This window comes from Lethenteron reissneri, chromosome 26, assembly GCF_015708825.2.
Source record: "Lethenteron reissneri isolate LAM-NWPU_2019-01 chromosome 26, ASM1570882v1, whole genome shotgun sequence".
NCBI lineage: Eukaryota > Metazoa > Chordata > Hyperoartia > Petromyzontiformes > Petromyzontidae > Lethenteron > Lethenteron reissneri.
Window position 1 is genome coordinate 7696327 of NC_083804.1, and position 21217 is coordinate 7717543.

At 50.9% G+C, this 21217-nt stretch overlaps 2 protein-coding genes and 1 long non-coding RNA gene across 4 annotated transcripts in view; 2 read left to right on the top strand and 1 right to left on the bottom strand.

Annotated features, from left to right (window-relative positions):
• LOC133347589 (pantetheinase-like) lies at positions 1-15839 on the top strand. 2 transcript variants are annotated; one of them, XM_061559991.1, is made up of 9 exons: positions 1-185; positions 4280-4570; positions 6505-6641; positions 7695-7899; positions 8735-8788; positions 9762-9999; positions 12567-12955; positions 13845-14015; positions 14906-15839. In XM_061559991.1, exons 2-9 carry the CDS (start codon positions 4319-4321, stop codon positions 15125-15127), a joined length of 1668 nt encoding a protein of 555 aa, XP_061415975.1. In that variant the 5' UTR covers positions 1-185; positions 4280-4318; the 3' UTR covers positions 15128-15839. The 2 variants fall into 2 exon arrangements, with proteins under 2 accessions (XP_061415975.1, XP_061415976.1); XM_061559992.1 differs by lacking the exon at positions 1-185 and having other exon boundaries at positions 4267-4570.
• LOC133347614 (uncharacterized) overlaps positions 15012-21217 on the bottom strand; it is an 8760-nt gene continuing 2554 nt past the window's right edge. The window contains exons 2-3 of the long non-coding RNA XR_009755740.1: positions 17168-17284; positions 15012-15159 (exon numbers count right to left, since the gene is read on the bottom strand). This is a non-coding gene — a long non-coding RNA (uncharacterized LOC133347614). The remainder of the gene's footprint in view (positions 15160-17167; positions 17285-21217) is intronic.
• SLC30A2 (solute carrier family 30 member 2) overlaps positions 17742-21217 on the top strand; it is a 25648-nt gene continuing 22172 nt past the window's right edge. Inside the window, exon 1 of the mRNA XM_061560008.1 lies at positions 17742-17878. Within this exon, the coding sequence (XP_061415992.1) occupies positions 17754-17878 (125 nt within the window). The 5' untranslated portion in view covers positions 17742-17753. The remainder of the gene's footprint in view (positions 17879-21217) is intronic.

The following is a 21217-nucleotide window of genomic DNA, read 5'->3' on the forward strand; positions in this document are numbered from 1 at the left end:
AAGAGCGGACTAGCTGTTGTACATCGTTCATCGGACATCGTCAAAAAAACTGGCCAACGCAAGCGACATCGACAAGCAACAAAGACAGCAAATCTCCACCCCGTATCGCCTCGAACAGACCCGTGACCAAACCTGTACAACCCTTCATAACAGAATAGCAGTGCAGGCCAGAACACCACAATATTGTAAGTATGTATGTTGAACTTCTCTCGCACCGTACGTAGCCAACCGACGCAGTGGAGGAGGGAGCGGAACGGGCGGACGTCGCGCCCCACCTGCGAGGGCTGTGGGGTGGGGGCGTCGGGCCCCACACATGACAAACCTTACTAGCCTTTTGCCCGTCCAAGGAGTGGTAGCTCCTGCAATCTCTCATTTACTTGATACAGCTGTCGTGGCTGTGACGGTCCCACCTGAAGACGGAAGCTTGTGTTGCCTCCGAAACGTCGTGATTTTTATTTTATTTTACTTTTTTAATGTTTTACCTACGTGACTTTACCGAAAAAAACCTAAGAATAAGGACGGGTGTATTGCAGTAAATCTGAAACTTGCAAGTGAAAAGCAGACCGCGACGTGATATTCATCCATTCGTATGCAATTTGTAAGGCAGCGGCGACACAGACTTATTTCATTTAAAGGTTATAATCCCTTGTTCATCATGACGTCCTTTTTACTTTGATGTCTCAAGAGCGGAGATCGCGTGACGTGAGGGTTCTGCCTTTGTAGTGAGGGTTGTAAATTGACGCCGAGGAGGGGGGAGGAGGCGCCTCGCCCCCCCATGTGGAATGACGTCACCTGCTAATTATTATTAATGGCGGGGGAATGTCCATTTCGAGGACGTCACCTGTTCATGATTATTAATGAGGGGGGCTGTTCGATGTGGAGTGACGTCCCCTGCTCATGATTATTAATGAGGGGGGGGGGTTCTCCATGCGGAGTGACGATACCCACTCATGATTATTAATGTTGTTATTCTGTCTCTCACTGTTCAAATAAACCTACCATTAAAATTATAGACTGTTCATTTCTTCGTCAGCGGGCAAACGTACACAATCAGCAGGGGATAAAATACTTTTTTCCCTCACTGTATGATCTGCAAGTGTATGTCCATTATGCTCTGGATATTGCAAAACTATAAGTGTGGGGTGGGGGCATACATACAATTATTACTAATACGAGCTAAGAATGTCTGTGTGTAACGCGCGTGACGTCACTCCACGTCGACCAGCCCCCCTCATTAATAATCATGAACAGGTGGGGTCCTCCACATGAGCCCCCCCCCCCTCATTAATAATCATGAGTGGGTGGATTTTTACACTCACGCAGAAGAAGGTCGAGTGGAAAGACAAACTTTTTCGCAAATTCGCCCATTTCAAACCCTTATAAACAGTCTGCCTTGGAAGCTAACCCCCCTTTTCCTGAAGACGACCGCTTGTGTTGCGATCGAAACGTCGTAGTTTTTTTTATATTTTTTGTTATTTTATTTGAACCTATCTACGTGACTTTACCGAAAGACCCAAGAATATGAATTCCTGCAGTCACGAAAGTTTGAAGTCAAGGTTTAATTATACTCTGGTAATTTTTTTCGTAAATATTACAGCTTCCGTCCTAGGACGGGCAAACAAGCTAGTGTATATATATATTGCACTGGCAGTGTAATAAAACAGAAACAAGATCATTCATGCAAATTGCACAATTGCTGAGTAGGAACCATAGACAAAGAGGAAGGCTGCCAGGCGGTAAGCGGGCGGCAACAGTTGCACTAAAGTTCTAGATTTGAAGCTTTCGTGACTGCAAGGATTCATATTCTTAGGTTTTTTCGGTAAAGTCACGTAGGTAAAACATTTACTTGATACAGCTGTCGTGGCTGTGACGGTTCCACCTGAAGACGGAAGCTTGTGTTGCCTCCGAAACGTCGTGATTTTTATTAATTTTAATGTTTTACCTACGTGACTTTACCGAAAAAAACCTAAGAATATGCACTAAAGTTCTCTATACTGCATCTCCGATTAGCACGGTCGACTCCGTACGGTGTTGCGAAATATGTTCAACGTACGTACATATACTCGATATTAAGGTGTTTTCAGACGATTAATGAGTGTTTATACACGTGGAAGGAAAAGCGAGCACCAGGAGACCCGTATAAAACAAAAAGCAGGAGGTCTAGCAGCTAGCTCGGGGCTAGAGGGGTAGTCCCAAGTTTGGGGATACGCAGGGAGATGGATTGGGAGCCATCCCAGCAGGTGGCTCGGGATATGACGGCGCTGCATACGCATTTTCTCGGTCCATCTGTAACACGGGGGGGGGGGGGGGGGAAGGCTTGGGAAGATGACCCGATATGAATGAAACGCCGTTGTAAAGCCGCGTTGCCACTCAGGGACTGATTATGAAAAAAAATTAAACCGGCCAAACTGATGAAAGCGTTGCTCAAATACCTCAGAAACCCAAATCAGTGTAAAACTAAACTAAAAACCAGGTGCAAATGTGCATTTCACTAATCGCTTTGGTTTTGCTGAAATGCATGTTGGAGTTGTACACCATCCGTGCGTCAACTCGACTTTACTGACTTGATTAAAGCATTATACGTGCTGATATAATGAGGGCGCAACAGTGGCGAGAAGTTAACTTTTGGGTCTGGTATGCATGAGGTCGTGGGCTCGATCCAGAGACCCTGACGCCTGTTTTATATGTGGAGTTTGCAGGTTCTCCCCGTGGTCGTGTGGATGTTTCTCCAGGTCTTGCGGTTTTCCCCTCCACATTTACCTGGCAAAATAAAAAATAGTTTATAGTTTTATAGGTGCGGTGGCGCTCAAATGCGATCCTACTCTCTGGAGACAAGCGTTGGCGGATCATGTAAAGATTGTGAGATTGCCGAACATCGTTGGGTTGGCTATGAGGTTATGGCAGTACAGGAAGTGGAGTCGTGAATCCTAAATCCGTTCGTGCGGTGTTTTAAGTGTTATTCCCTCTTATTACCTATTGGGTTTTCTCTGGATTACTCTGCACGGTCTTCCAAATGAGGCAATGCACTTGTTCTGGAATTTATTGAGAAAGGAATTTGTAATTTGGCTTACAACGCCAACGCAATAGCATCGTCAGCCATGGTCAATTCCCGGCTCGATGAAGACCACACCGACGCCATCCCATATCATTCCGTCATGTGATAATCAACCTAGCACCTGCAAGCGAAGCTGATGTCATCGCTCCATCTCGTTGGCGGACGTCTTCATTCACGGAGTGGCAGCCAAAAAACGGACAACATTGTACAGTATACCATACATGTAAACATAAAATAATATTTCAAAAACATAAACTTTACCCGAATGTAACTGTATTTTGTGCAGAGCAGTGATTCGATCAACAACACATTTGATCTTTGGACTTAAATAATTTCTTCAGCAATGGATTGATTACGGCTGATAGCTACGATGAAAAATTAACGTAGGTTTCTCTGCTACAATTAGGTCAGCCATTTCTATTGGGGCTAAAGTTCAGTTTGTTGTCTTTCCCCCGCACCTCCGGTTAGGGGCCGTCCATAAATGACGTCACGCACCTGGGGGGGGGGGGGGGGGTTCAGACATTTGTGACGATGTGTTACGGGGGGGGGGGGGGATTTGAGAAATGTCACATCAAAATACGCAACTTTAAATACATATAGACAACACGTTCTACTTAATTAAATAGATTTTTTTTAAACAAATGTTTTCTCCTACATCAGAGTGCAGTGGCACATTGAATACTCACTACGATGACAATAGTTTAAGCGATTTGAAGCATGTTTTATTTGGGGGGAGGCAGAGCTTTGTGACGTCATATTTGAGGGGGGGGTCTGAGTTTTTGTGACGCCGTGTGACGATGGGGGGGGGGGGGGGGGTCAAAAATCGGCCAAAATCGCGTGACGTCATTTATGAACGGCCCATTAGCATGGTTGGCTACGTAGGGTGCTAAAAAAGTTCAACATATATATAACATCCGTACACAATTCTGCCTGTCGCCTGATGAGGCTGGTTGTTATTACTGGCGAAACGTTGTACTTGAATTGTAAATGTCGTGGGTTTACTCTCCAACACACCGGTGTGCTGAACTAGCAACTAATTGCATTTTTTTGTTTATGTGACAAACCGTACTAATTGGCTGTGCAGGGTGGTGGCGGATTTAACGAAACATTTATATTCACACGATCTAACCCAAAAAAAACCCTCTTATGGATACATACATACTCTTGCTCGCTGACTCAGCTACTCCCTTCCTCCTCCCCTGCCACCGCCTATAAACCCAACAGCACGTGTGCAGGTGCAGTTACGTCCAAACGCCGTTGCTGATGGAAGTCCGGGGGTATTATTGGTGGTGCTGGTTCGGTGTCCTCCTCACCCTGGCCACGCTATTGGGGGGCACCCAGGGAGCTACTCAGGGCTCCACTGGACGCCGCTTCACGGCGGCGGTGTTGGAGCATGCCGTGCTCCTGCCGTCCCCCCGCGCACAGGGGACCCTGCCCACGCGGGCAGAAGCCCTGACGCTCATGCACAGCAACCTGGACATCATGGAGCCTCTCATCCGCAAGGCGGCCAGTATGGTGAGTTCGACCAATAACAACAAGCCTTGGCTACCTCAATAGGAGATAACACACAATGATCGTACTATCTTACTTTTATAAGTATTTTTTGTCTATCTGTGTGTCTGTCTGTGTACACACCCTTGTGAGGCTTTTAACTCACAAACTGCCGGCTTTACATTTCAACAAACTAAACATGTACGACGCAATAAGCCCCCGACCGACAAATCGCGATTTCTTTTCCCATCTGTCAAATGTAAAGTAGTTAAATTAACAATCTATTACTATTTATTATTATATTACGACGCTGAGTGCACGCCAAAGTACGCACCTGCGCATGCGCGAGAACGCTGACCCGTGGTTTGCCCTAGCACACACACACAATTGGTGGGGGCAGGGAAAAATCCTCATTTGCATAAAAAATGCCAAAAAAATGCACACAACGCTGACGTAAATTCTTCACAGTGTTATGTCTTCTTCTCCCCCCCACCCCAATGTGTGCAGTTACTACCATAGAGTCGGTAGATACTACTATAGCCCATAGATACTACTATTGAAGAGCGGGCGGGGGGATGGTTGGGGGGGGGGGGTAGCAAGCCCAGCCCAGCCGGCCAAGGCGCCACCTCGGCCGGCTGGGCAATCTAGGCGAGACCGGGGACTCTGCACGGGACTAGGCCTCACCACGGCACTCTGTTAATTTAGCAGAGTCGATATATACTATAATAGAGTCGGTATTTACGACTATAAAGTAGGTAGATACGACTGTAGAGTAGGTATACACTACTGTAGAGTTTGCATATACTGCTATTGAGTCGGTAGATATTACTGTAGAGTTAGTAGTTACTCCTACGGTCAGTAAATACGACTACAGTCAGTAGATACAAAGAGTTGGTAGATATTACTATAGAGTCAGCAGATACTACTATAGAGTTAGTAGTTACTACTATGTTCAGTAGATACTACTATAGAGTCTTATATACTACTGTAGAGTCAGTAGATATCCTTCACAGCACCGACGGTCACTGAAATCGATCTTTCCAGTGCCGGATTATCCTAGTAGCAAAAGCAGCTACATATGCGACAGGCCCTGCACTTTCAAGGGCCCCGCGCTAAATGCTTTCAAGCTTTAAATTCCGGTTCAGTGATTCTGCACTTGCTTTATTACTATAGTTCTATACCGCCTTAAACTTTTATGAACGACTGGGTGTTTAAGGTTAGCGATTTGTCGTATTATATGGCTGTATAGCAAATGAAAAAAATACAATTACTTTACTATGCAAGTTAAAAATGTCTTTTAAATATGTATGTGTTTTTTTTTATTTAGGGCCCCTTTACAACATATGCTACAGGCCTCGCACTAGCTTAATCGGGCACTGGATCTTTCCGCTGTCTTGCTTCGACGTTTGCCCGTCGCCAGCGCTGTCCAAAACTGTCGCGTGCTGGGAATTGGACGCATGACTTAAGCACACGATGTTTTAAATGTAACGTGCTTGAATTCACACGGCGATGCTGCTGCACCACCTCGAGACAAGAACTGAAGCCAACACCGGCGCAGCGAAGGAGTGGTCACAGGAACTTCAGCAGGGCCCGCGAGTGTGTGTTTGGAATTTAGCTGAATGGAAGTTACAGAACTATATATATGTTTTGTTTTGTTTGTGAAATACTACACTTGAAAACCCGGTGAATTCAGAGGCAGCTGACACCTGAATTCGAACCCAGGACTCAGCAGTCTGCTAGCTCAGTGCTCTGTAACCTTCAAGCCATCTGGCCCCCTCTAATAAAAATGTAACCTCTTAATTCATCGAGGGAGATTCCAACGCTTGGGTCGTGATGTTGCTGTGCGTGTTTTTGAGTGTTTGCTCTGCCTCTCTTGCACGAGATGACGAGACGACGTCCCTAGCTCTCTTTCATGCGAGACGAGGTCTCACCCGCGCGCTCACGTGGCACCAACCCAGGGAGCGGATATCGTGGTGAGTCCGGAGGACGGTCTGTACGGATGGACACTCTCACGGGAAGAGGCGCAGTTCTACATGGAGGACATTCTCGATCCGAGCACTCAGCCTGTCTGGGTGCCCTGTGAACAGCCTCCCAGGTAAAGATCCGTCTGCAAGATCACATCATCTTCCCAGTTGTGAACCTCGCAGGTTAGTTTATCTTCCCACGTGAAGTCATTCTCCCGTCGCCCACTCCTAGGTGACCTCTTCAAAGACACCAGTGTAACCATCAACTGCATCAGAAGACACACAGGCCGATGGGCACACCTCCTACATAAATTGAAAATTAAAGGAAAGCTACGGTCATGTGATTGTGGCCATGCAACCAAAACTATGGACCGTGTAGGGAAACCACTGCAGCCTGCGCCCCTTCATTGGAGAAGGAACAGCAAAACTACACAAACTCTCTCCTGAAGCCCTTTCGTAGCTAGCAGCAGGTATCGACATTGGCATTTAGCTCCCGCACATATTGCCATCCTACGCAAGAATGAAAAAGTTAATCTCACAACTGGAACCTCCCCACCACCAGCAGCTGCCGTTTTGCCATTAAAATAACCGTTAACTGACAACTCGTAACACACATTTCTCTCCAGCACCATACACAACTTCTGCTGTCCCAACGACGTCGTTCCTTCACAGCGACAGCCTGGCCCGGACTGGCCATAGGGCACTCCGATGGGCCGGTCTGTGTGGGAAAATTGTGATCAGAGTAAAATAGAACATATATCCACTTATTTTTTTTACCAAAAAAATACATATTCACATATATTGTTGTTATTAAAATATTTAATTACATCGAATGTGTATGCTTCATTGCTTACTTACACCCTCAGTTGGCATTAAGTCCCCATATTCAACAACTCGAAAGATTCCTTCTCACCGGCCCATTTGTTTTTTGGACCAACTCAAATGGGCCAATGAGATCGCACAGCAAAATCACACGAATCCGTCACATCGCACATCGGGCTACTCGTATGCAGTTTGTCGCACAACCCATTGAAAAAAAAGAATGCCCATAGCCCGAATCTGGGCCGGTGTGTTTACAAATAGCTGGGCCGATATTTAGTCCCAGTCCGTGACTGGCAGCAGCTGTGGAGCCACATCGATTCAAAGCATTGCCTCTCCTCCTCCTCCCCCCTCCACCGGGCAAGCGCAAACGATCTGGAACCGGGCTCGGTGCTGTCGAGGCTCAGCTGCCTGGCGCGCGACCTTAGTGTGTACCTGGTGGCGAACCTGGGCGACGGGAAGGAGTGCGACAGGGGGAGCGACCCGCGCTGCCCACCGGACTCGCGCTACCAGTTCAACACGGACGTGGTGCTGGACCGGCTCGGCCGCCTGGTGGGACGCTATCACAAGGTGCGGAAGCTTCGAGACGCGTTTGCCAAGTCTCGGACTAGTACAAAAAAATCACAGAATTACAATCACAGCACGGAAAACCAATAACAACTCACCGTCGTGTTAATCGACGCAATTCGGGCCTCGATACAACATATCGGACGATGCTGACAAAATATCACCAAAGACTGGAAAACCTGGACTTGGTGCCACGGTGGCGAGATGTTAACTACCTCGCCTGGTATACAGGAGGACGTGGGTTATATCTCGACCCTTACGCCTGTAAATTTGGAGTTTGCATGTTCTCTCTCCCCGTGGTCGCATGGATTTTTCTCCTGGTCCTCCGGTTTTCCCCTCAACATTGAAAAACATGTATTTAGAGTATTTGGCTGCTATAAATGTCAACGTGATAAGCCACTTCGTTGAGCTATCATTTGTGGTCAGGTCGCTTCTGAAAAAGAGCTACGTAGCTCAGTGGGCCTTACCTGGTAAATAAACCCCGGTGCTACACTGTCGTTTGCAGAGCACCTAACCAATGTGCGTGCATGTTCCTACAGTGGAACGGCGGCGCTACGAGACCCACGTTCCGATTCCCAGTCACGGTTTAACGTCGTTGGCGAGCGATACTTTAACCCAGTTCTACATCGCCCCTACTTCGACGCAGTCTTAACCGAGTAACCGAGGCTGTGCGTAAAACATCAAGGATAGACAAAAGCGGCCGGGCCAGGCCGGGCCGGGTGCTGGCCACACCGCAGTGCCTCGTGCTGCGTGCACGCTTAATATGTACTCGCTAATAGCACTCGCCCCACCAGTCTATGTTAGGCTGTGCAGAGAATATTTGCATTTGTTCCCACAGTATCGACTCTTCATGGGCGAAGATCAGTTTGACCAACCTGCTGAGCCCACACAGGTAGGCCCGTGGAGACGATTCGTCGATCCGCCTCTCAAGTCGACTCTTTTGCTGGAGATGCGTGTACCAAGTCGTGTGTATGAAGATTAATGATTGTGGTCTGTGCAAACTAATAATGTCCATTACCCAGGGAAGTTTCGCTGAGTCCACTCTTGTTACACGGGGGGGGGGGGGGGGGGGGGGGAGGGTTCCTGATATATTAGTGATGTTCGCCAATATTGGTTGAGCCCTAAAGCTCAACCATTGACATCGAACAAAGCTCTAAATCTCAACCACTTACATCATACAAAGAGTGAAAGTTCACCACCAATGTCAGGTCAGGCAGACATCCCTCACCAGCCTGGTGGAGACCTTGCCGGGGCCCTCTCTTATCCTGGACCCATCAGATGTCCCAATGACGCCGCAACCTGCTGCTATGTCAGGGGCCATACGTGTCACAGAACAACACAACGGGTCGCAGCTGTCCAAGTGACCTGACGGACTGGCTGAGTGGGTGGTGGGGGACGGTGGGGGGGGGTGAGGACTTGAACGCAACTCATCATCGCATGCAGAGTCGTCCCGAGGGTACAGCACACCGCACTTTGGGGAGGGGGGGGGGGGTTGGTACGCTTTCACGTCACGGTGTGAGATGTAATACTTCTGGTTTAAATTTCGATTTAAAGCTTTCGTGACTGCAGGAATTCATATTCTTGGTTCTTTCGGTAAAGCTGTGGTTTTCACACCTGATGATGATTGCTTGTGTTGCAATCGAAACGTCGTGAAAAGTTTATAGTTTTTAAATTATTATTTTACTTTTTCCCTTCTACATGACTTTACCGAAAGAACCAAGAATATACTACTGGTTTAGTTGGGGGGGGGGGGGGGGGGGAGTCCACATAGTGTGATTTTCCCCGCAACCCCTCCGGCCGCCACCCCCATACCCCCCCTCCCCGGCTACGGCCGGCCATGGTCGTCGCGTGGGTTACGCGCGCAGGTCATCGTGGAAACAGACTTTGGGCGGCTCGGGGTCTTCACATGCTTCGACATCCTGTTCCGCGCGCCGGCCGTGCAACTGGTGGAGGAGGGCGCCGTCGACACGGTGCTCTTCCCCACAGCGTGGATGAACGTGCTGCCGCACCTGAGCGCCGTGCAGTTCCACTCGGCGTGGGCCATGGGCATGGCCGTCAACATGCTCGCCGCCAACACGCACAACACCACCAACCGCATGACCGGTGAGAGGGGGGGGGGCCTAGCCGGGGCCTAGCCGGGGCCTTGACGTTTTTTGCAACCGAGATCGTTAGGCTTGGACTGCACTAGGTCTGTACGTCCATCTGTGGAGAGCGTTACTGCATTCAGGGTGTCCGTCCATCTCTGTAACAGAGGGTGCATGCATGATACCTCTCGTAAAGACGATCCAATACCGAACGACACTGTGAGGTGAAGTTGTGCTGTTATAAGAGACTTACTCAAATCAAAACGGGACGAGTGAATCAACAAAGGGTTGCCCGAAACCCAGAGATGCAAATTTGATAAACTTGATTTAAAAAAAAACAATCTAAAAATGTCCCAGAAACAAACCAGAGCAAAAAAAAATTGCCCCCGGCGCCAGCCTTCAGTTTCCGTGTCGCTAAACAGTTATTTCCGGGCGGACAAGACGGGACGGGCAGACCAACGGATGTGTGGGGGCCGACGCCTGCCCCACCGCCCTCGCTGGGCAGGTGGAGTGCTACATTCACCCCCTCCACTCCCTCCTCCACCGCATCGCTCAGCTCCCGCCGGGCCCCCGCCGATTGTGTGATCGGTCCTCCCGCGCTAGCGCCCTCTCGGAGAGACATAGCTAAAGTGCTGGCTCACCGCCGCACGGGGTTACTCCGCACACGCTCACCTACACCACCACTAATGCGAAGGTGGCTGCGGGAACGCGTGCACCCCTGCTAACGCATATAATTTAATATGCGCCCGCACCACGACTAACGCTATAGCGGCAGCATGAACACGCGCGCTTCTGCGGGCTATTTATTTTATAACCCACGCACGCATTTTGACTACCGTAGTTTCCCACATATAGCCCGCATACGCATATACCCCGGAAAAATTGCGTTTTGTGTAAACAAATTTCAGATAGCCCGCACCTCCATATACCCGCATGCATTCATATATTTAACGTCGTTACCGCAGCTCAATTCCATCATATTAATACGAAGTTTACATTTGTAATACATTCCACTATCAATTGTTAACACTAAAATCATAACGTGCACAAAGAAAACAAAATAACCGCAAACGAGTGAACTTAAAACAGTAAATAAGTAACAAAAGTAAATATCCAATAAATAAGTAACACATAACTGGTAGATAATAAGTACAGTTTTAGCACTGGTAGATTGCGCACTGCGCAGACAATAGCGGCACTACGGTAACGCCGTTGCCTCTCCCCCCAACTCTCCTGTCACCACCACAGATCTTGCTCTGTCCCACCCCCAAACCCCCCCATCTCTCTCTCCCCCCAGCTCTCCCGTCGCCGGTAAACAAAGTGCGCCCACTTCAAACATTGTCGTTTAATTGTACGAACAATTAGAATCATTTAAAACGTGATAACATGTGCAATTTAGTGTGAGTGGTTTATTCAGCAGTGCTTTAGTCAAAGGTAAGTGTTGCATAGTAGATAGTCTACCATGAAAAAATTAAACGATTTAGACACGCCACACGTGTAAAATATTTTTGGGATAGCCCGCACCTCCATATACCCCGCAGGGTCTTGTTTTGTTTGTAAAAAGTGGTATACCCCGCGGGTTATATGCGGGAAAATACGGTAATGCTACAGTGGCGGCGCGAACGCGCGCGTCCCTGCTGATGTTTATATTCTAACACGCGTACGACAGTTAACACTACAGCAGCGACGTGGACACGCGCGCACCTGCAGGCGACTATTTTAACGAGTGCTCGTGGCGTGGCTCTGCCCTCACTCTCGCCGCGCGTCCACCAACGCAGCCGCTCCACACAAAGACTAGCGTTAAACAGCGGCGCAAATGCGCACGCCGTTGAATGCTGTGAGGCCGCCCGGCTGGCGAATACACACCCGCGAGTGTGCACGGGGATTTCCCTCTGACCTCATCGTCTCCGGTGTTCGCTTAATATTTCACCCTGGCCCCTCCACGGTGCTGTGAGTGACTCATTGCGGATGGCTCGTGAGCTTCTGTGCGCCCATATAATTTTAAGCCAATTTAGGGGGACCGCAATGTGATTTGTCCTGGGCGGGTCAGCCAATCTCCTGGCACCGGGAAACCATGGGATTTCCCACCTAGGGGCCCTTCGGATGATTACCCGTGGTGCCAGGCGATCCCCCACCGGGACACTACGTGTGTGTGTGTGCGTGGTGTGTGTGCGTGGCGTGTGTGCGTGGTGTGTGTGCGTTCAGGGCGAGGGTAGGGGGGGAGTCGCGGTGCTTGCGGAGTGGCTCTGCGGTCGTGGCACCACAGATGGACTGTGCTCGTGGATCAACACTTGCAACCACAGTTGTAAAGCAGTGTTCTTCATTGCAAGGACTGCAGGCCGCCTTTAATGCGGCCCGCGACAATACACAAATATGAAACCGCCCCCATATTATGCTGCTGTCAAACCCCCAATGGTTTCAAATGTGTGGGGGCCCTCACACTTGATGATGTCTTCTTGGCGAAAGTGGGCCCCCACCCTCCCTCCCTCCACCTCTGAACAATAGCTAAGAACACTGTCGCAAAGGCTTGCGTGCGCAACATAACAAAAAAAAATCTCACCTTCCACGGCACGCATCCCACCGCAGGCAGCGGCATCTACAGCCCGGACGGCGCCCGCGCCTACCACTACGACGCCGTCACCGGCAACGGGCACCTGCTGCTCGCCGAGCTCGACGTGAGCCCGCGGGCTCCCGGGTACCAGCGGCCCGACTGGGGCCGCCACGCCTTCGCACTGGCGCCCCCCTCGCCGGGCGCCTCGTCGCCACCCTCCTTCACCGCCGACGTGTTTCACGACCCCTTCACCATGGTGCTGCTGGCCGCCGGCGCCGGGAACGCGTCCGTGTGCCACGGGGAGCTGTGCTGCCACCTGGAGTTTGCCACGGAGGCGGCCGAGGAGCCGCGGGCAGCCGGGGAGCTGCACGCGTTGGGGGCGTTCAGCGGCCTGCACGTGGTGGAGGGGCAGTACTACCTGCAGGTAGCATCGCCGGTGACGGCGAAGGTGGTGGTGGTGGTGCCTAGCACCTCGTCTGGTACGAGGGCTGTGGTGACGTCACCGTCGTTTTATAGCAAATTGTGGCTGTTGGTGTTATTGGTGGGGACCGGTGGGTGTAGCGGTTAACGTGCCGCACCACGAACCCGACAACCCGTGTAAAATTTCCGCTCATGGCCAACACCAGTGACTATTTTATCAATCCGTCCTGGGCCTTCCCTAGGTCGACTCAGCCTCAAATGAGTAGCTGGTGCGGTGTGTAAAAACAGTCACCTTATTGTGTGCTTTCAGATGCGCTTCTGCGGTCGTCTGGAACGCTCTTCCTGCCGATATTCTGACACCACTGGAGCTGTACACTTACGTAATCTCGATTGAAAAATAATTTCTTGAGAATTGCTTTTAATGTTCAGTTTGTTGTCCTTCCCCCCGCACCTCCAAATAGCACGGTAGGCTCCGTACGGTGTGAAAGAAGTTCAGCATACCTACGTACATAGCACTACAGAGGCCGTGGCTTCGCGCTGTTTGTGAGCACACCTCTCTCCACGTGCCGTTAATTCTAAACTGAAATATTTTTTATTTTCCCAGGTAAGGCCCATTGAGCTATATAGCTCTTTTTAAGAAGTGACCTGGAGACAAATGATAGCCCAACGAAGTGGCTTATCACGTGGAAATGTATAGCAGCCAAATACTCCAAAGGCATGTTTCTAAATATGGAGTGAAAACCCGGAGGAGCCAGAGAAAAATCCAAAAATACATACATTAGGGTCGGAATCCAACCCACGACCTCCTTGTATACCAGGCGAGGTAGTTAACATGTCAGCACCGCATCACCCCATTTCAACCCGTGCCTCACCCCGCGGCGCATGACCTGTAGATTTGCACGCTGCTCAAGTGCGCCGGAGCCGAGAAGGAGACGTGCGGCCATCCCACGAAGGAGGCAGCCACGCGCTTCTCCCGCTTCTCTCTGTCCGGGACGTTCGGCACCCGCCACGTCTTCCCCGAGGTGCTGCTGAGCGGCGTGGATCTCGCTCCAGGGCAGTTCCAGGTGCGCGGGGGGCGACCTCGTCGCACGCACGCACGGCATCTGATCGTCTGTCATGACCATCATCATCATCCTCGTCGTCATCGTCGTCAGCGTCGTAGGAGTCATTCTACGTCCACCGTACCAACGCAGTCGCCGATCATTTTGTGGGCGCAACGTGGTCCTGTGACGCGCACACGCACGCACGAACACACGCTCTATTGCCCGGTGCTCTGTTCACTAAGTAATGCTTTCCAACCAACAATAAAAACTCAACACTGTCATCGATAACACTGCGATTGCCTCTTGGCCATGTCACAGAGGGAGGTCAGAGAGAAAGAGTGCCTAATTGAGTAAATAACAGTGCTTTCCCTATTGGGATAATGCATCCCCCCCCCCCAGGAACTCTATAGGAATGTGGAATATCCAGCACTGGCTGTAAACACCTCAATGCTCTTTGAGTTGGACTGCACTATACACCCACGGTTGGTTCCCTGAGGCAGACTTTGCAGCAGTGAGCATTGGTGACCAATGCTGCCCTGTTGACGAGTCCTAATCACGAAGACACCGGTCCGCGGTTGTCTATCGCCGCATCGCCACTGCTGCTGTCAGTCGGTCACATTTGCTCAAATGTATTTTGATGGTGACCTGAGAGCGCCACAAATCGCTTCTTCGGGAAAATAACGATGGGTTTCTTTTTTTCTTTCACAATTGCGCAAATGGCCGCGTTTCTTTTTACAAATATTTGCGTCTTGTTTGAAAGTTGTAGCAGCAGCAGCGTCTTTTCTCAAGGGGGTGGGGGGGTCAGTCGAGATAACGGGACGGACGATATTCCCTTAGCTTCCTGTTGAAATCCGTGCCAATCCAGGGGAGGTTTCCACTCGAGGCGTTTTGTGGTGTGACTGGCCACGCAGGTCCTGGACGATGGGCGTCTTATGAACTCGGACGTGGGCCTGCAGGGCCCTCCTCTGTCCGTCACGCTGTTCGGCCGCTGGTACGAGCGAGACGAGGGTGATTGCTGTGGTGGAGGCCCCAGTGGCCCCGGTTCTATCGGACGGGGCCGCTGGCAAGTGGCGATGCTCGGGCTCTGCACGGCGGCGGTGGCGACGCTGCTGACCGGCGTTGCGATGCGGTGACTCATGTGGACGGGGCGCTGAGACTCCTACTGCTGTGGAGGAGGATGAGGAGGAAGAGACGGGAACGACGATGGGAGAGCGAAAGGGACGAGCGATGAAGGGGGAAGGGTGGGGAGGGGGCGCCACGAAATGGCGTGGGGGGACGGAGCACGCTGTTATAGGGAGAGTAACGAGACTGGCCAATCAGAGTACTGGTCTTAACCCCAACACTAACCCCAACCACACGAGCCAACCAGACCCAAGCACTACTCACCTTAACTCGAACCAAACTCTCCAACCAGATCCGAGTCTAACCGCTAACCTCAAGCACACTCGGCAACCAGACCTTAACCCCTAACTTCACTGACACTACTCAACGAGACCCTTTCATTACCCCTAACCTGTCTCCAGTAGCCAACCAGACCACAACCATAACTCTAACTCACATGAGCCAAACACACTGGCCTATATTGACCGCCCACCTATTTACTGCACCCTAGAATCGCCACCCGTGCCCACATGGTGAATGATTTCACGAGCTGTAGAAATTGTGTTTGTTTTAAACCGAGATAAATTTAGTGGAGAGGGACTTCATTATTCATTGCGTGTTGACAATTTTGTAATTATGCTTTGTAATGACGCTTGGCCCGAGTTGCATGCATTGAGAGCCCCTGCCATTCATGACCGCTTTCTGCCTGTTTAATCGGTACTGATTAAAAACAAATAATGTAAATGTCGCGTTTGAATGAGCTTCATTGAAAAAAATGTCCTCTTGAGTGTAGGAGGAAACTGCACGCAGTACAGTACACAGACAGAACCAATGTACAGTTTCAAACATCATGGGACATCCCTTTCCAGTATCAAAAAATAGCAATAGGTATTACCTGTTCTGGCAATAAATCAGTTGTGTTAGGATGTTAAAACACCAAACTGAAACATTTTGCAAGGAATCACGTCTGCATTAAAGGGCCGTCCATAAATGACGTCACGCACCTAGGGGGGGAGGGGGGGTCAGACATTTGTGACGATGTGTGACGAGGGGGGGGGGGTTGAGAAATGTGACGTCACATCAAAATGTGCAACTTTAAATAAATATAGACAGCACGTTCTACTTAATGAAATATACTTTTTAATAAATTATTTCTCCTTACAACATCAGAGTGCAGCGCCACATTAAATACGCACTACAATGGCAATAGTTTAAAGCGATTTGAAGCATGTTTTATATATATATTTTTTTGGGGGGGGGCAGAGTTTTGTGACGTCATATTTGAGGTGAGGGTCTGACTTTTTGTGACGCCGTGTGACGAGGGGGGGGGGGGGGTCAAAAATTGTCCAAAATCGCGTGACGTCATTTATGGATGGCCCCTAACCACAATACTTGCGGTGAAGTTTTAACATCTTAACACCTGTTTTATTGCTGTTTTATTGCCACATTCCTGCGGAGGGAGCTGGTAGGAATGTTGGGTTGCTCGGTCAATGGCCAGGGTCAACGGCTGCGTGGTGTATTCCGCAAATATGCCCGACTGTGAGGGCTGGCACAAGCCGGTGTGAGTAGGTTAAACTTTGAGTTTTATAAGGGCACCACGGGGTGACCAGCCCCTCCCCACCCAGCCCTACCCCTCCCACCACCCACTCAGCCCCTCCCTCCCCACCCAGCCCCTCCCTGCACGACGGACGGACGGACACAATACTCCCCTGTGGGCTGGTGTAATCAGGAGGTTCCTACCAGTATTATCGTCAGATCTATTAGACACATTGCAATACAGACATGTTGTTCGGCAGGTGTCTAGCGAGCAATTCTCAACTCCATGATAGGAAATGGGTTTTGTTTTGCCAGCTCTTCAGGTCAAGGTCATGCCCTTCCGGAAAGTGAGAGTTACTTTGTTAATTTTATTGTGAATTACTGTTCCTTGCATTATGCATGTTGTTTCTCGAGTTGATGATGCAAATAAATCATCATCATCAGCCACGATCAATCCACTGCGGGATCAAGGCCTTTCCAAGCAAGTGCTCATCTCTCATCATCGATCACGATGCACACGATCCGTCTGGTGGTACCTGCACGCGGGCTGACATCAGAGCTCCAATCTCCTCGGGCGCGTTCGCTCCTTTGACTGTCGCTCCATCGTTGGCCTCGACCGTTGTCCGTTACTGCTGTTCTAGTGACGTGTCCTCCTGCAAGAGGCCCCCTGACGCAATAAGTCAATAATATCCGTGTGATTTTCTCCAGGCGGTGCCCCCCGTGTACAACGTTAAATATTAACACGCAGGTGGTTGGAGGAGCTATGGATCCGGGCCACCTGAGTTCGATTCCCGGCCACGGCCAACAACAGCGACGAGCGATATCTTAAACCGATCCTGGTCACCCCCACGGCCCATCGCAAGATGTGCACTGCCCAGCATGGTGAAGTATGGTCAAGCAACCCCCCATGACCGACACGACATTGGGAGGGCTTCATCCAGCAGCGGGTTGACAAAAGGGCTACTACAGTTTGTTACTGTTATTCATTTTACTAACACACAGCATAAACAAGCGGGATTTTGTGTGTGTGTGCGTGTGAACGGCAGGTCATTTGTTTGAGTCAGCGGCAGTAACGCGAGGACCAAAAGTTGCTCATAAACATCACAGAGCAGAGTCAACGTGATGATGGGTACATCAGTGGGAGACACGAGACCGAGGCAGAGGAGTGGGAGACACGAGACCGAGGCAGAGGAGTGGGAGACACAAGACGAAGACAGCGGGGCTGCGTCGTCACGGATTGGAGACAGGTAGGCATGTACCGATGCGTACGTTATACTGGTAGGAACCTCCTGGTTACACCAGCCCACAGGGGATTATTGTGTCCGTCCGTCGTGCAGGGAGGGGCTGGGTGGGGAGGGGAGGGTGGAGAGGGGAGGGTGGGGAGGGGCTGGGTGGGGAGGGTGGGGAGGGGCTGGGTGTGGAGGGTGGTGAGGGGCTGGGTGGGGAGGGTGGGGCTGGGTGGGGAGGGTGGGGCTGGGTGGGGTGGGGCTGGGTGGGGTGGGGCTGGGTGGGGAGGGGCTGGTCACCCCGTGGTGCCCTTATAAAACTCAACGTTTAACCTACTCACGCCGGCTTGTGCCCGTCCTCACAGTCGGGCATATTTGCGGAATACACCACGCCGCCGTTGACCCTGGCCATTGACCAAGCAACCCAACGTTTCTACCAGCTCCCGCCGCAGGAATGTCTTAATTGTGCTCGCGATCAGCTCTCGAAGTCGCATCCATCTGCCGTGGACATGCGATGCACAACCAAGTTCAGGTTTGCTTGGCTTCCGAGTCGGCGGGTTTGAGAAATTCGCAAACGGTCTGTGCGCGATCCACCAGCCCTCGCATCCGAAACACTGCCTGGGGCCTGACGGGCGTCGTGCGCGCAAAGTAAAGAAGGAGGAACTTCTCCCTCGTGGGTGGAGGAAGAGGGGAAGGAAGTGCTGAGGTGTGACCTCATCCCCGACCCCCGAAGGCAAAGGGGGACAAGTGCTGATAGCGCGCACCTATGAAGGCCGGCACGTCACACGATGGGGTGTGTGGCCATCGCCACGCCCAGCCGCCTTTGTCTACACACCGCAACAGATGCTCATTTTTAGGCTGAGTCGACCTAGGGGAGCGCCCAAGCCCGGTTCAGATAATCGTCACAGGTGTTGGGGGAATCGAACTCGAGTCGCCCGCTCAGTAGCGCAGCGCGCTAACCGCTGCACCACCACCAGCACCACCGCCGCTCCCCTACACCACCACCACCGCTGCACCACCACCGCCTCACCTGCACCACCACCACCACCGCCGCCGCACCCCTACACCACCACCACCGCCGCACCTGCACCACCACCGCCGCTCCCCTACACCACCACCACCACCGCCTCACCTGCACTACCACCACCACCGCCTCACCTGCACCATCACCACCACCACCGCCGCACCTGCACCACCACCACCACCACCGCCGCACCTGCACCACCACCACCACCGCCGCTCCCCTACACCACCACCACCACCGCCGCACCTGCACCACCACCACCACCGCCACACCCCTACACCACCACCGCCGCACCTGCACCACCACCACCACCGCCACTCCCCTACACCACCACCGCCGCCGCACCTCCACCACCAGCGCCGCACTCCGCCAGCGACTCCTCGTGTGCACACGGCTCCACGCACGCGCTGCGTGCAGTAGCAGCAGCAGACGAAGCACGTGACACCACCCGTGTGTAATGCACACACGGCCTTGGCCGGTGGTAGACCGCCGACTTAAAAGAGCCGAGACATCCTTACTCGAGACATCCTTACTCAAGACATCCATCCGGTCTTTACTTTACAAGGCTCGCTCTCGCTCACTCTTCACTTCCTTCACGAGTTTCTGGCCATGAACACAAAGTGTTCAAATTGATGCAACAACGGGGAGTGGGCAGGTGGCTCCATCACCAACCACAAACACACCGCTCGGAGTGCTCGTTTAAGGCTGAGTCGATCTAGGCGAGGCCCACGGGTTTCGTTACCGTGTAATGTGCGACACCCAAAGCACGCTCGCGCTGATATCGTCTATACGCGACTGTAATGTTATTTATCCGGTAAAGTTGAATTTTATTTACTTTCAAAACTGTTTTTTTCGTGTGTTCGGGAGGGAGTTAGAAATGTGTGCGGGAGAAATCAGAATATGATTTCATCCTGGGGGAATCTGATGAGCCACGAAGCACTTTTTCACAGATTCTTAGTCGGAGCCGGGATCAGAAAGTTACAAGAGTTAAGACGGAGAAAAGTTAAGCAAGCAACTCATACAATTATTAAATAACCAAACATAAGAGGGGATGCTAAGGGACCGTGCAGATGGGTTCCTGAACCCAGTGGCCGTTCTCGACTGCCAACGCATTAGCAAACACCCCGCGGCCTCCATGCAGCGGGATTGGAAGTGTTCTGCCAACCCTCGCATCGGGAATAGCTAAAGACCGTGCACACAGCTAGAATTGTCCAATTGTTACCCTTGCGTACGGCTCGTCTGACGTGCATTCGGGTTTGACCGCGACCGCACACCAGAGAACAGGGATGGCCTTACTCTGCACTAATTACACTATGTAACATAATTTTTGTTCTTGGGTACTAACTACTAAGTGTTATTTTTTGTAATGCTTATGCCTCAAAAGTACAGAAAATGGCTATTATTCCCCACAAACTTTTAATTTGTGACCAGGACTTTGTGAATGAAAGACACAAATGTACACGTTTTCTCATTGAAAATAGGTACATTTCCAAAAGCAAGGTTTGTGGGGAATATTAGCCATTTTCTGCACTTTTGAGGCATAAGAAATTAGGAAATAACACTTACTATCCAGAAAGAAAAAAACCACGTTTTTTGGTTACACAGTGTTATCACTGCAAAGCTCCCCCACTTCTCCATTTTGGAGTGGAGGGAGACAGTTAAGGAATGAGGGTGGAGAGGGGTGTGGTGGTGTCAATCCCCTCCAAACTTCGTGTGCACACGGCCCCACTTGCTGTGTTGCACACGGCCCCACGTGCTGTGTTGCACACGGCTCCACGTGCTGTGTTGCACACGGCTCCACTTGCTGTGTTGCACACGGCTCCACGTGCTGTGTTGCACACGGCTCCACGTGCTGTGTTGCATACAGCCCCACTTGCTGTTTTGCACACGGCTCCACGTGCTGTGTTGCACACGGCTCCACGTGCTGCATACCACACCGGCCCCACGTGGTGTGTGCCATAGTTCAGGACAACTCGGCCGGCTAATCAATTGCAACTCCACTCGACACGAGCACTTCAAGTATCCATCTCGCTGTCACCGTGTGGTTAACTATTAACGTGCCCTTTTACAACTCAACCAAAGAGTATAGATTCATACAGTCACGAACGCTTCAAATTGAGTTTGATACTTTTACTTTTCATGATTTTACCAGGTGAGACCCACTGAGCTATATCGATATTTTTAGGAGCGACCTGGCCAAAAGTGATAGCTCAGCGAAGTGGCTTATCACGTGGACATGTACAGCAGCCGAATACTTTAAAAGCGTCCTTTTAAACGTGGAGGGGAAAAACCGGAGGACCCGGAAAAAAATCCACGCGGCCACGAGGAGAAAATGC